The sequence below is a fragment of the Nelusetta ayraudi genome, unplaced genomic scaffold, assembly GCF_046127955.1.
Source record: "Nelusetta ayraudi isolate G7.1 ecotype Tasmania unplaced genomic scaffold, CSIRO-AGI_Nayr_v1 ptg000016l, whole genome shotgun sequence".
In the NCBI taxonomy this organism is placed as follows: Eukaryota; Metazoa; Chordata; class Actinopteri; order Tetraodontiformes; family Monacanthidae; genus Nelusetta; species Nelusetta ayraudi.
In genome coordinates, this window is record NW_027466066.1 from 296,349 (window position 1) to 309,309 (window position 12,961).

At 45.0% G+C, this 12,961-nt stretch overlaps 1 protein-coding gene across 8 annotated transcripts in view; it reads right to left on the reverse strand.

Moving 5' to 3' along the window:
• Positions 1-12,961, reverse strand: part of mei1 (meiotic double-stranded break formation protein 1) — a 62,931-nt gene that overhangs the window by 33,962 nt on the left and 16,008 nt on the right. For all 8 annotated transcript variants that reach the window (XM_076023619.1, XM_076023622.1, XM_076023621.1 and 5 more), the window contains 7 exons: positions 10,036-10,170; positions 8,911-9,025; positions 8,234-8,325; positions 7,384-7,531; positions 6,416-6,527; positions 3,568-3,628; positions 2,068-2,165 (listed from right to left, as the gene is read on the reverse strand). In XM_076023619.1, coding sequence (XP_075879734.1) covers positions 2,068-2,165; positions 3,568-3,628; positions 6,416-6,527; positions 7,384-7,531; positions 8,234-8,325; positions 8,911-9,025; positions 10,036-10,170 — 761 coding nt within the window. The remainder of the gene's footprint in view (positions 1-2,067; positions 2,166-3,567; positions 3,629-6,415; positions 6,528-7,383; positions 7,532-8,233; positions 8,326-8,910; positions 9,026-10,035; positions 10,171-12,961) is intronic.

The following is a 12,961-nucleotide window of genomic DNA, read 5'->3' on the forward strand; positions in this document are numbered from 1 at the left end:
GGGGGGGGGGCGCACCAGAACGCCGCCACGCGTTGCCTGCTGTTCACAGTTTGATCAACAGGAAACAACAGACGACAGTGATTTGAAAAAGAAAAAGGAAAAGGAAAAAAAGGAAAAGGCACCCAGGAACAGCTTGGATGCAGCTGGAGTCGCTCGGATTTCGACCCCTGGAAAACTCAGCCGTCTTTGATGACCTCCAACAGACGACGTAATGATGACAAGAATATAAAACAAAATAAATCGTTTTCATTTATTAATTTATAAAATAAATAAATGAATAAATAAAAACGATAAGAGAGGACCGTGAGCTCTCGAGGTGATGATGATGATGAGGATAGTGATGATGATGAGGATGTTGATGGGGGTGATGATGATGATGTTGGTAATGATGATGATGATGATGGTGATAACGGTGATGAAGACAGTGATGATGATGATGATGTAGATAGTGATGATGATGAAGATAGTGATGATTGTGATGATGATGATGATACTGATGAAGGATGACGGTGATGATGATGATGATGATGTGAGTGTTCCTACGGTGGCAGCTTCATACAAAACTGGATGGAACATTTGGAGATCAACATAAAAAAGGCACAGAAGGTTTTTCTCCTCTGCGGGTGACGCTGCTTGGCTTCACTCCAGAGTTCCATTTGAACATCACGGCGCCCAGCGGGCAATGCTGCTGTGTTATTGCCTCTCCTTGCACCTCCATCATCACCTTTTCCTTCTTAGTATTATTCTTAGTATTATCTCTCAGTCATAATTTGCTGAGCTTGCTGGCCTGGTGTCCCAAAAAAGGGTCCCAAAGGATCTCTTGGTGCCCCCTGCTGTGTAGATGGTGTTAGTTGACGTTTATTTGGACCCTAGAATTTGACCTCCAGGCGCCTTTAAGACAGCCGGGTTCTTTCTTCCTCAAAGCCAGACCACATTTAATCAAAACCGGCTTTTCCGTCATCCTTCTCCATCTGACAAACGGGTAAATAGCTGGCTGGAAAACACGAGCGCGGCGGCGGGAGCGACGCACCGCAAAACCGTACTTTTGAAGCAGTGAGCACGCCGCAGAAATAGGAAAAGGTGCAACTCAAAATAGAAAAAGGGGGGAAAAAAAGAAGAAAAAGTTGGAGGCTGGCGCTGAAACAGATAAGGGTGATGAAAGCAGGGGAAATGTTGACAGACGGAGAAAGAACAGAACATGAAAGTGGGGTAGCGCGACGAAGACGCCGTTATTCACGTCCGAGAAAACACACGTAAACAAGTGCAGACGCCGCCACCGCCGCTCTTACATCCCATTACCTGATAAAAATGACTCTCATCCCATCGTATCTCCGGGGAACGACTGCGAAAAAAAAAGGTTCTGCAGCAGCAGCGGCAGCTTTTCCTTTAATTGGAAAATGCCACCTGTGCTGTCATAATGTGCTCTGACATTTAAGAGATTAGCCATCAGCTTTTTTCCCCCCTTCCCTTCCCCTCAGGTTCAAAACATCCACTTCAGTTCAAGTTTACACTAACAACAACTGGGTCCATTTCTTTTATTTCCTGCATAATAGAACGGAGAGCAAAGCCCTCCTGATTCTTGACTGGATCAGCTTGATGTTGGTTCGTCCGGCATCGGGTCGATATTTGTGTTTCATAAAGGGACGCTGCACTTTGTTAAAGAAACCTTTCAAGTTCAACTGGAATTGAATTGCAAACACACAAGAAAAAGATCAAGATCAGACGCTTGCGCTTGTTAATGACCTTGTTTGAGAAAATCATGCTGTGCAGTATGCACTGAGACTGTACGTAGACAGTCAGACCTTAGAGAAGGTCAAATTAAGCTAAAGGTTATAGTGTGTTTTCATGCATTCTGAAATTCCTCCCCAGCGTCAAATACCACTAACGAGTATCTTTTGACATTATACATCAGATTCAAAAACAGTGAGGTCAGAATATCTGAGACCGCCTCTCACAGGAGGGAAAAGCACTTCATCTTCTTCAGCCTTCTCCACCAAACACCTCAATGGTGTTTGCAGCAGGGCCACGCGGTGCAAGTCGACTGTCGAGCGAGCGTTTTTTGCGTACCCTGCTGACAGGCGCCCGAAGCCTGGTCCGGCTGGGAGAGCAGACACACGCTGAGTTTCTGCAGGAAGCCGCTGCAGGACGCGTTCAGGCCCGGGTTCCTGCAACAGAAAGACAAAAGGGCGAGAGGGAGGTGAGTGTGAGATAAGTACAGGTATTAGAAAAAGTCCTGCGTAGGATGTATGTCACATGGTGTTGTTCTTGCATTGCATTTATGCAGTGGCGGGCCGTCAGGGTTAGCAAGTCCTTCTCTGCTGGCCTAACCATACTTAGAAAAAGCACATTTACCCATAAATATGCTAATAAAGTTCCTGTCCATAGTCTGTTCTTGTAATATCCATATACTGGATGTGTTGTCGTATATTACGGTAGAGTTTTTATCCAATCATATTTCAGCTAGCTTGGGTTGCCAGGTGCCATGAAATCTGCCTGAGGCCAGCAAAAACGACATAGCAGGCTCCTGTCCGCTGTAAATGAACGGACCTCAGTTAGCTGCGATAGCCAATCAGAGCTCGAGTCTGTAGCTGTGTTTCCATTACCCTTAGAATTGCGAAAAACCCAAATATCGCTGTAAAAAACTGGTAATGTAAATGCCTAAATTTCGAAAAAACATACCGTAACCGACGTATTGATAGAGACGTCTATCAATAAGTCTCTATCAATACATCTATATCAATACGTTTCATGGAAACAAGTTTTTCGCATTTAAGCGTCACCGGAGATGACGTACGGGGGTCACGTGACCAGTTCACATCAGGTAAAAATGTTGCGTTATGTTTGGACGGAGGAGGAGACGGATGATTTTATTATATTTACAAGTAATCAGAGAGAAAAATATAACAACCATTCTTGACAGCAAACAAACAAACAAAGGCAAACGTAACTCTCGTAAATCTCGCGAGAAGAGATTTTACGATAAATTACGGCTCATGCGCTTCACGCCATTCAACAGAAACACCAGCAAATCGCAACTGTACTTCAAATCAACTACAAAAAAACGCAATGGAAACGCAGCTCGTGATGCCGACGCCAGCTAGCCTAGGCGTGAAATGCACGGCCCGCCGCTGCATTTATGGATCATTGCATCTTGTTTGCCATATACTGTCTGTTCACTGATGCTTCCAATTTTCTGCAATCCACTTTGCTGCTGTGATGCTGGAAGTTTCCTCGACTGGAAATTTCCTCTTAATTTATCTTATTTTTGTCTTATCCTAACCATCTACTGCACAAAAGGGGGAAAAAAAAAACAGGTGGCAAGACTCGTACAGACACACAAGGAGGAGCGCCTCGGTGGAATAAGCGAAGGCGGTGACTCAGAGCTGACGGTCATGTGACGCCATCTCGCTCTTCCACGTGCTCCCGCGGCGAGCGATAACGAGGACTGCACGTTTTCTTTCCCGAGCCTGCACGGGTTAACGCACGCGCACAGCAGCCCTGTGTTAATTGCACCGTGTGCGTGCGTGCGTGCGCGTCCTCAGGTTATCCCATTACGGCATAAAGTACCTGTTCCCCGCACAGAGGAGGCCTTTGTGTTCCAGAGCCAGCCTGTAGAAACCGGAGGACGCTGGAGGGGAGAAGGAAGGAAGAGCAGGATGAGAAGGCGGTGAGGAGGAGCTGCACTGCCAACAGATACTATTTATACGAAGAAAAAAAAAAATCGCAGCAGCAGTGAGACGTTCGATGCGACGGCCAAAGGGCGAAAAGCAACAACAAAAAAAAGTTGGCAGCTCGTGAAAGACGAGACGCGCAGAGAAGACGTGGCGACGACCAACAACGCCCCCTGCTTCCATATGACTGCTTTCAAGATTCTATTATTAGTTATAATACACACACATGGGCTAGAACATTTTTTTATTTTATTATTTTAGTGCTGGAATGCAGGGAGATAGATGTGGCTGCTTGTAATAAGGTGGCGCTTATTCATATTGAGTTGAATTCCAGTGAATAAATGAATAAATGAATGACTGGCCACCGCATGGGTACAATACTCTGCAAGCAGCACCAGGCACCACCGCCACTGACCTGAAGTGCTACACACTCAAAAATACATTTGCCAAATAAGCATCTAGCCCACAGGTGTCAAACTCAAATACATATGGACCCAAACAAGTTTTGCTTGAGCAATGAATATGGAACAAGCGAAGCGTACTACTATACAATAAACAACTTATATTGCATACGTGCGAAATCGAATTTCAAATTAAAAGAAACACATCAAAACAAATAAAACGCAAATAAAAATCTTTTGCCTCCTTTTGTATTTGCAGGGGGAGGGGGTTGGTTGGCTGTCACGCTACGCTAACGTGTCGGCAAAGTTACGTGGCGGGGGGGATTATGACTGCCTTCACGTGGGCCGGACAGAGACACGCAGCGGGCCGGATGTGGCCCGCGGGCCGTAGTTTGGGGACCCTTGATCTAGGCAATGCAAAACCTCTTTAGAAAAAAAATAATAATTCTACAAAATTTGTCCATGGTGCACGTAAGTGTTTTGCAGCGGCAGCTTTCCACAAACATCTTTTGCAGAACCTTCACCTGAGTTAACAAGCCGCCCCCTGGCATCATATATCAATGTTGCTTTGGCCCAAACTGAAGTGTCGGAGGTGCTGACTCACACCAGGCCGGCCAAAGTGCCACAAGTGTTGCACAGCGTTATCTGAGCAGAGAGAGGAAAAAAAAAAAGACCTCTGTTCTGCTGACGGCCCGTGGCTGAAGCACCAAACCTATATTCTCTTTATTGGCGTGAAGCTGCAGCAGCAGGCTTCCGTGTTTGTGCTCCTGCCTTATCACCTGGGGCCGACATCACCGTGATTTCTTTTTTTTTTTTTTTCCCTCCCGCCCGCACGGCGACGTCAAATTCAATCAGGTCAACTCATTCGGGCACTCGCGGCCCCTCTTGGACGGGAACGCAATTGAGAGTTGGCATGGCCGTGGCGTGCGACATTGATTGGTTTCTGTTGTTCCCACTGCGGCAGAGAGGAGAACCCAATCAGTTATGTCATAATGAGACAAAATTCATTTTTATTAGCTTGAAGCCGAGAGCCGAGGCCCTCGATTGAAATCCCCGCTGCTCGGTGCTGATTCAACTTTAGGCTCCGTGATGAACTTGCGCGGGCGTGCGCGCTTCATCAGCGCGCCCATTAAGCAATGTGTTGCGCTGCATTTGGTAAGGCCCGTCTGTTCGGTGCACAAAATGTCCAGACATTTGTGGCAGGAAGAGCCGTTTGTCGCTGAGGCTCGGCCGGCAGTGACGTGGGCGTGAAGCTGCTCGGCGAGGGCGGCTTGTCCCTGCGTTTGTGGCGCAATATAAAAAGAGGTCGTAAGACCTGACTAGTATCGGAAGTAATGAGTTTATAGTCGGAGAGTTTTGTAGAAACTGTGTTTCAAACGCAAGGCAACTTGAATGAAAGGGGTTAAAGGCTGTTTAGCCTAACCCTGCATCCTACTGTGTAGTTTGCAATAAGGGGGGAAAATACATCGATTTCTCCAAGAATCGAGATTCTTCAGCTGAACGAGTGAATCAAATGATAAACTTCCAAAATCGTTTTTTAATCAATGTTTCCTTCATCTCTCCGTGCACCCTCACAGGCTTCCGTACACAGCGTTGTAGTGGCATGTTGCAGCAGCTAGCCTAAAGTCTTATTTTGGGCAATTTTATTAAGTATTGGGTAACATTATTTCTTGTCCAGCCTGAGCATGAAGACATTTTTCCTTTCTTTTAGCCATAATGGTTCGTTATTGGAATCAGTTGGAATCAGTGGATAATAGCTTTCAAATTTAAAAAGCCCATATGATATAAACTGTATTGATGCTGTAACTTTTCTGATTAATTTCCTAATGTTTCCTAATATGCACTGTACCAATTTCGGAATTGAGAATATTGTGAGACATCCAAAGATTTGCATGCCTTTATGCCATTGTTCGGACATTGTTCTTATTTTTTCTTCAGTCATTGTTCAGGACAGTCATCCTGAGAATCATTTATTACTTACTTACTAAAACATAGCTGGACGTGTTGAGTAAAACTATATGAAACCAGTGTCAAGAAAACTGTAAATGTTGTCACTTAAGTATCTTTCAAGTTTCACTTCATTCCCAATAGGGAAATTTGTTTGCTATTCGTCTTTAAAAACAAAGATAAAATATTTGAAATTAATTATTCCATTGTCTTTTGTTGTTTTACCAAAATATTGAAATCGAAAATTGAGTTTTCAGAGAGAGAGAAAATTATTATTATTTTTTTTTGTTAAAAAATCGGCCAGCGCTACCCTCTATTCGGAGGACATCTGCAGTCTAACAGTCAGCTGGGAAACGTGCAGTTCGCTGCAAGACCGGCCGCTGCATTCCTACTCACCCAGCTTGCTGGCGAAGACGGGCGTGAGCGACGGGAGGAGGGCGAACTGCGACGAGAGGACGGCGTAGAAGTTCTGCAGCACCTGAGGGTTGGGCTCGCCCTCGCACATCCTCTGCGTGAGGAGCACAAGCGTGCAGGAAATCAAAGACAAATCTCTGCTCTTGCCGTATCGATCCCCCGCCTCCCCCAACCACCCGCGAGCAAATGTGAACCCACTTTAGAGATGACACAGGTAGCGATCAATAAAGCACAAATTGGCTACACGTTCCTGAGACTAATGAGTGCGGAAGATGTGCGGCCACGCTTGTTATTGCAGCCGTTCGGGGGAGCCATTGGGCTGAGCGAGGCCGTCGCCGCGACCTCTTTCTCTGAGAAAGAGACGTTGAGAGAGAGCGTTTCACAAGTGTCTTCTCTCGCGTGTGTGTGTGTGTGTGTGTGTGTGTGTGTGTGTGTGACAGGGACGGAAGACAGATGAGGCAGCGCAAAATGAGAACGCGTAGCGAAGAGTCAAGGGAAGAGGAGGAAGAGGAGGAAGAGGAGGATGAAGAAGACGAAGAAGAAGAAGAACAGGAAGAGGTGGATCCCTCCTACGGGTGTGTCTTCCTCTCAGCCGTCCACCAAGCCGACGTTATTTGGCACTGTGCTATTTGTGAGTTCTTGCTTCATACATTTGTTCATGCTAATGTTGTGGCATTCTGGTTCATTTGATTTGTGCTATTTATATTGTTTGCAATTGAATGTAACCAATGCTGAGTCAAGCCTCATTCATTTGTGTTTACTTTTTCGAGAAGACAAAAACAGTGAAACAACTGACAGCCACACATTAAACTGCATCCTGAACTCTGAGGATCTCGCTGTCTGACCGCACTCCAGTTTTGTTAGCCTATCTTAAATTCTCACCGGCGTAACCGAAGCAAAATGTAACAGAATGAGTTGGATTTTTTTTATCGCACGACGTCGGCTCTCACCAGCACCGTCGGGATCCACACAGAGTCGCAGCAGCGCAGCAGACACCCGCTCAGGGACTCCAGCGTGTCCTCGGTCGGGCCGACTTGAGATGGCGCTGTGAAGGAGTTCTCCTTTAGCAGAGGGTCTGAGGCGCACTCCTCAGCCAGCCTTGGATGCACACACACACACAACACACACAACACACACACACACACACAAAAAGGCAGTGTGCACAAAAAATAAAGCACCGACCTGCATGCCAGGGATTTTATCTAATTTATGTTGGGTTTTTTTATAGGTGTGTAATATTTGGAGATTTTACAGAGAAACAGACGTCAACTGGTTGCATTTTACACTCTCCCTCCCCCTCCTGCCTTTGCCAGTGAGCTACAGTGGCCCGGTCAAACCTGCAAACCTGAATAATTCATCCACCTTCTTCTTCATTGGTTTATTTGAGGACGCCAGCATTCACCCTAGTTACTAAACGAGCCGTCGGGGGATCTGGATTGTCCGCACCAGGCTTCCTTAGAAATATGCAAGATGGCAGCTAACTGGGAGCAAAACCCTTGCTGTATGTATATTCTTATATGAGAACCGTTCTAAAGGCAGGAAAACCAAATTACTGTTATTGTAATGTAGTTATACACTTTTATTTATGTATTTATGGGCATTAGTTTAGGCTTTTATCAATATAAAAACATTAATGAAGCAAAATATTACACACTGGACCTTTAATCTATGTTTATGCTTAATCAATGTTTATTTTCTAAGGGACTTACTCGGGATTAAAACATTTAGTTTAACAGTTTAAGAAGCAACCATGTCGTTGAATGTATAAAGATCTGCAAGCACGATGTGTAAGGTGCTGACCTGCAGGCGGCCTCGAAGGAGAGCAGGGCGCTGAGGAGGAACTCTTCCGGCCTGGAGGCATGAACGCTGGCTTCCGACCTCCTCAGACTCCCCTGAGGAGCAAAAAAAGACGGAGACAAGTGGGAAAGAGGGAAGAGAAGCAAGAAACAACAAAGCCACGACGACTATCAGTCAAATCTATGCAACATATCATTTAACACAGCAGGACGAGAAAAAGCACTTCAACTATTCAGAAGAAGACTGCTCCCTAACTTGAGTCTGCATCGTGCCTCGGCTACATTAATCTCGTCTAGTCTCATTTCATTGCCTGCGACACAGGCTGTCAGTCAGTCACGGCGCTCCAGATTCCAGACAGGAATCAGTATTCAAGTCTGTAAACAGACGTCAGCAATGAGGGACGGATATAAAAACAGACACAAAGCGAAAGGAACCTTTATTCGTTTTTTTTTTTCTTCCTGTGTTTCTTATGAGAGCGAGCTCTCTCCTCGGCGAACGTGTCAATCACGGATGTCGCGTTGGACAAGTTGCCGGGTGGCATCAGAGGCTCGCACTGTACGACGCAAGCAGACAGAGGAGAGACTCTCTGAGGGCTCCGCCTCCTCCGCAAAGCACCGGGTTTCACCTCCATCCGCTGATTTTGCACGCGTGGGCTAAGACAAGAGGCGGCGCCGACTCACGGAGCTCCTGCGGTGAGCGCGAGCGGGCAAAGGGAGCTCCGAGAATCTGCGAGTGGCGGCCTCGATCACTGCCTCCATCTCCCTGTACTGGACCGGCCTGGGCTGGTGGTTTAGTCTGGGGAGATGGGAGACACGGCAGCAGGTTGGGCAAAGTGACACCAGCATCGTGTAAAAATGGTCTGACGAGACTGAAATGGAGCTAAAGCTACAGCTCTGTGGATGACTGGGTTTGAAGTGTATGGAGTGAAGTAAATAGTAAATCCCTTTGGTTATTTTTCAAAGGTAAGAGACTTTAAAAAAGAAAATACATTCCCTGCTTCTCCAAAGCCACAAATACAATGTGTATAAAAATATAAATATATATATGTGTGTGTGTGTGTGTGTGTGTGTGTATTTATGTACGCATATACACATACATAAAATACATACATATATATGTATTTTATGTACATACAATGCATGTATACACAAAAATACAAATATGTATCTGTATTTATGCATGCAGTATATAAAATATATATGTGTGTGTGTGTATATATACACATGTGCTATATATAATACGTATATATGTATACATACATACATACAAACACACGTATATATATTTGTGCGTGTCTATATATATATATATGTGTGTGTATATATATACATATATATATACACAAGTACACTGCATGTGTGACGCTGTTCATCACTGGTGTATGTATATATACATACATGTATACATATGCATATATATATATTTATATATACACACGCATATATTTACACACATATACTGCATATATATATATATATACATATATACATACAGTATATACATTTATACATCCACATAATATATATTTTTCAAGTTTCAAGTTTATATACATACATATATGTATGTATATGCAAACACACTGCATGTGTGACACTGTTTGTCACTGACTTAGGTATTTAACCTCTTTTGTGTCCTTTTTGATTGACAGGTGCAGAAAGGAGGAAACAGCCTCCCAATCAGGCGCTCCTCCAAGCACGCTGATCACCGGAGCAAAGTCAGGAACGCTAAGGACGGCGAGTGTGGAAAAAGGTGCCCTTGGCAACGCGGACCTTATTTACCGATCTACAGCAGGTGTTTGGGTTTACCTGAAGAGGGCGGCGGCGGCGGCCGCCGCCTGCGTAGCTACCAGCAGACAGGAACTGGAGACTCCAGCCGCTACTGCCTCCGACGCGGCCGCAAACCCTGCACCGCTGGAGAAGAGGTGCACGCTGGAGGGCTGCCTGAAGGCATGCGCGCGCGCGCACACACACACACACACACACACACACACAAATTGCAGCAGAGTCTTCCTCACATAAATAAGTGTTAAAATGCACCCTTTAGCCCAGCTGCAGGAACTAATTCTAGGAGGGGAGACAGCAAGACGGTGATAAATCTTCTTGGAACGGCCGTTTGGGAGAAGAAAAAAAAAAAAAAAAAATTGCAGAAGATAACAAATGTAAATTGTCTGCCACGGTGCTTTGTCTGGAATCAGAGTCAATTTTGAGCAATGAGTCGGCGCAACCTTCACAAATTGACGTGAAATACGGCGACTGCTGTTGATTGTGCGTTTTGCCCAGCTTCTCGTGCCTCGTCTTGCGAGTATCAGCCAAGGCTGCTGCTGCAGAGTCGTGATCTTTATCCCCCACTTCCCCCCTCACTCACCTACACACAGACTCGACGGTGTCGAAAATGTAAAAAATAAAAATAGAAATAGAAAAGTCTTGCCGACCGGTGGCGGTGCAGCAGAGAGACACAGATTTAGTCTCTGGCCTGTGATGCTGCACCGCAGCAGCGGGCTAGCTGCACCGAGCATCCTCAATAATACATGCGCAGGCACACTCGCACACAATGCAAACGCACACACACACACACAGACACACCCCTGTGCTTAATCAGCACTTTAAGAGCCCCACTCCGGCTACTTTTTTTTTACTGTTCTGCTCGGCGTAAAGGACAATATTCTCTTCCCCGTTGAGGATCTTTTATCCCGATCATCAAAGCATCGAGACGAGCGCTACATTTAATTAAAAAGATGTGAGCCTTGCAGAAATGTGACAGTGTTTTATCGGCTGGTGATGTATTTGGACACGTGAGCCAGTGACCGGTTATGTTCTAATATGATTAAACAATCCATCGCACATTTGAATTTGACACGTTTTAGCAGGCCACTTCTCAAAGTCACACAAGCCAGTTTTTTTTGGGTGGGGGGCGTCCGTATTGCATCCTCGCTACGCAGATGGATCGCTGACATTTCAAGGCTGAGATCTCCCACATCCATCTTGCCAAGCTACACTCCGAAGAGTCTTCAGGCAGGACTTTTCACCCTCCCAGACAACTTCGGCGTTGAATGGCAAACGCTGCAGCAAGTTGCCCTGAGACACCCACAGAGGAAGACGAAGAAAAGAATTCAAATGAGCCACGGCGAGTAGCCGGCTGCTGCTGAAGACAGTTGGAAAAGAGAGAGAGAACAGCGCTGAATGCTTTTCTCAGCAGATGTTTTTGATCGGTCCCGACTAGGCAGCACCGATCTATACCAAAACGATTGTGTGACTTTGAATGTTACAGACAGGAGAGGGTTTTTGCATTGATTTGCTACCGCTGCCACCGACGCAGCGTGTCTGTCTGGGCCTGATGGAAGACTATTTAAGTCCCGACTGTCTGCCTGACAGGCACTAGTTACACTGCAGCGCTGTGTCCGGCCAGCTAGCAGAACGTGTCGGGAGCAGGTCTCATTCCTTGGCGTTACAGGTCAATGAATTGTAAGAAATTGGTTTTCATGGGAGGCTGACGATTTAACTGTACAGGCGTGTTGATGAGTAGCAATTTAAAGAAATAACAGTCAGGCCCCAAAACATGTATTTGTGACAACGCCTGCAAAGTTGGTGCGGTGATAGAAACCCACAAAAATGAAATTCACCACTGTGTCTGTGAACTAACTATCGAGCGTGGTTTGGTTGACCAACCTCAGTGAAACATGGCGACGCCTGGACTAAAGGAGGTTCAGTGGGCTGCACATTCCACTTGTCAATCTGTTTTCTGGGACGCTAGCTACTTTTTTCCCCCCTTGGCTGTGATTGACTGCCTGCACCGACAGCATCAAAAAAAGTTTAGAAACTTTCTAGACAGCGTCGCAAATTTGAGGACTTGAGACTAGCTTGACTAACACTGATAAAAGACTTGACTTGACTTTGACTTGGTCTTCAGGACTTGACCTTTTAAAATTAAATAAGTGCATTTTTTGCAAATTGTTTTTTAGATTACATTAGAAAATGTGTTTTATTTTGAAACGTGATCGGGTACGCAATGCCCACAAAGAAAGGTAAGCTACGTGAAGGCACCTTCTTAGCTAACGGTTCTGGCTGTTAGAAAGCTAATGTTTGCTAATAATAACAAAGCTTAACCTCAACATGGCTAGAAAGCTAAGTGAGGTATGTCTTCTTAATAAAATGTGTCTTTAGCTAACTTGTTGGCTGGTCAAATTGGTCAAACGTTAGCTAGAGAGTTAACGTTTGCTAATGTAAATGCTAATATTAAGCCATGTTACGTTTAAGATACGCATAACGTCAACCTAACGTCATATAAAGTAATTTTTCTATGACTTGACTTGTGACCTGCTTGATTCTCACAACAGTGACTTGGGACTTGCACATGTGTGACTTCTGAATACCTCTGAATAGTAGTAGTAGTAGTAGTAGTAGTAGTAGTAGTAGTAGTAGTTTGGAAGTAGTAGTAGCAGTTTGGAAACATTTTTATTTTATTCAATATCTATTTTCAGTTTTCCATTATTTTTCACATCTGGAAATGGGTAATATCTAATTCCAAACTTCTCATTATTTGTGTTGGAACCATGTCACCAAGTTTGGTATGAGATGGCAAAATATTTGACAAAAAAAATCTAAGACTAGTCGCTTTACATAACCACCAAGAGAGTCATGTTGCTGCCAACAAACATAAATTCCCATGTCAAGAGAAGCGGGGGATGTAATCTGAAGCAAACTGACCATTTCCTCTGTGCGACATTGGCTGATT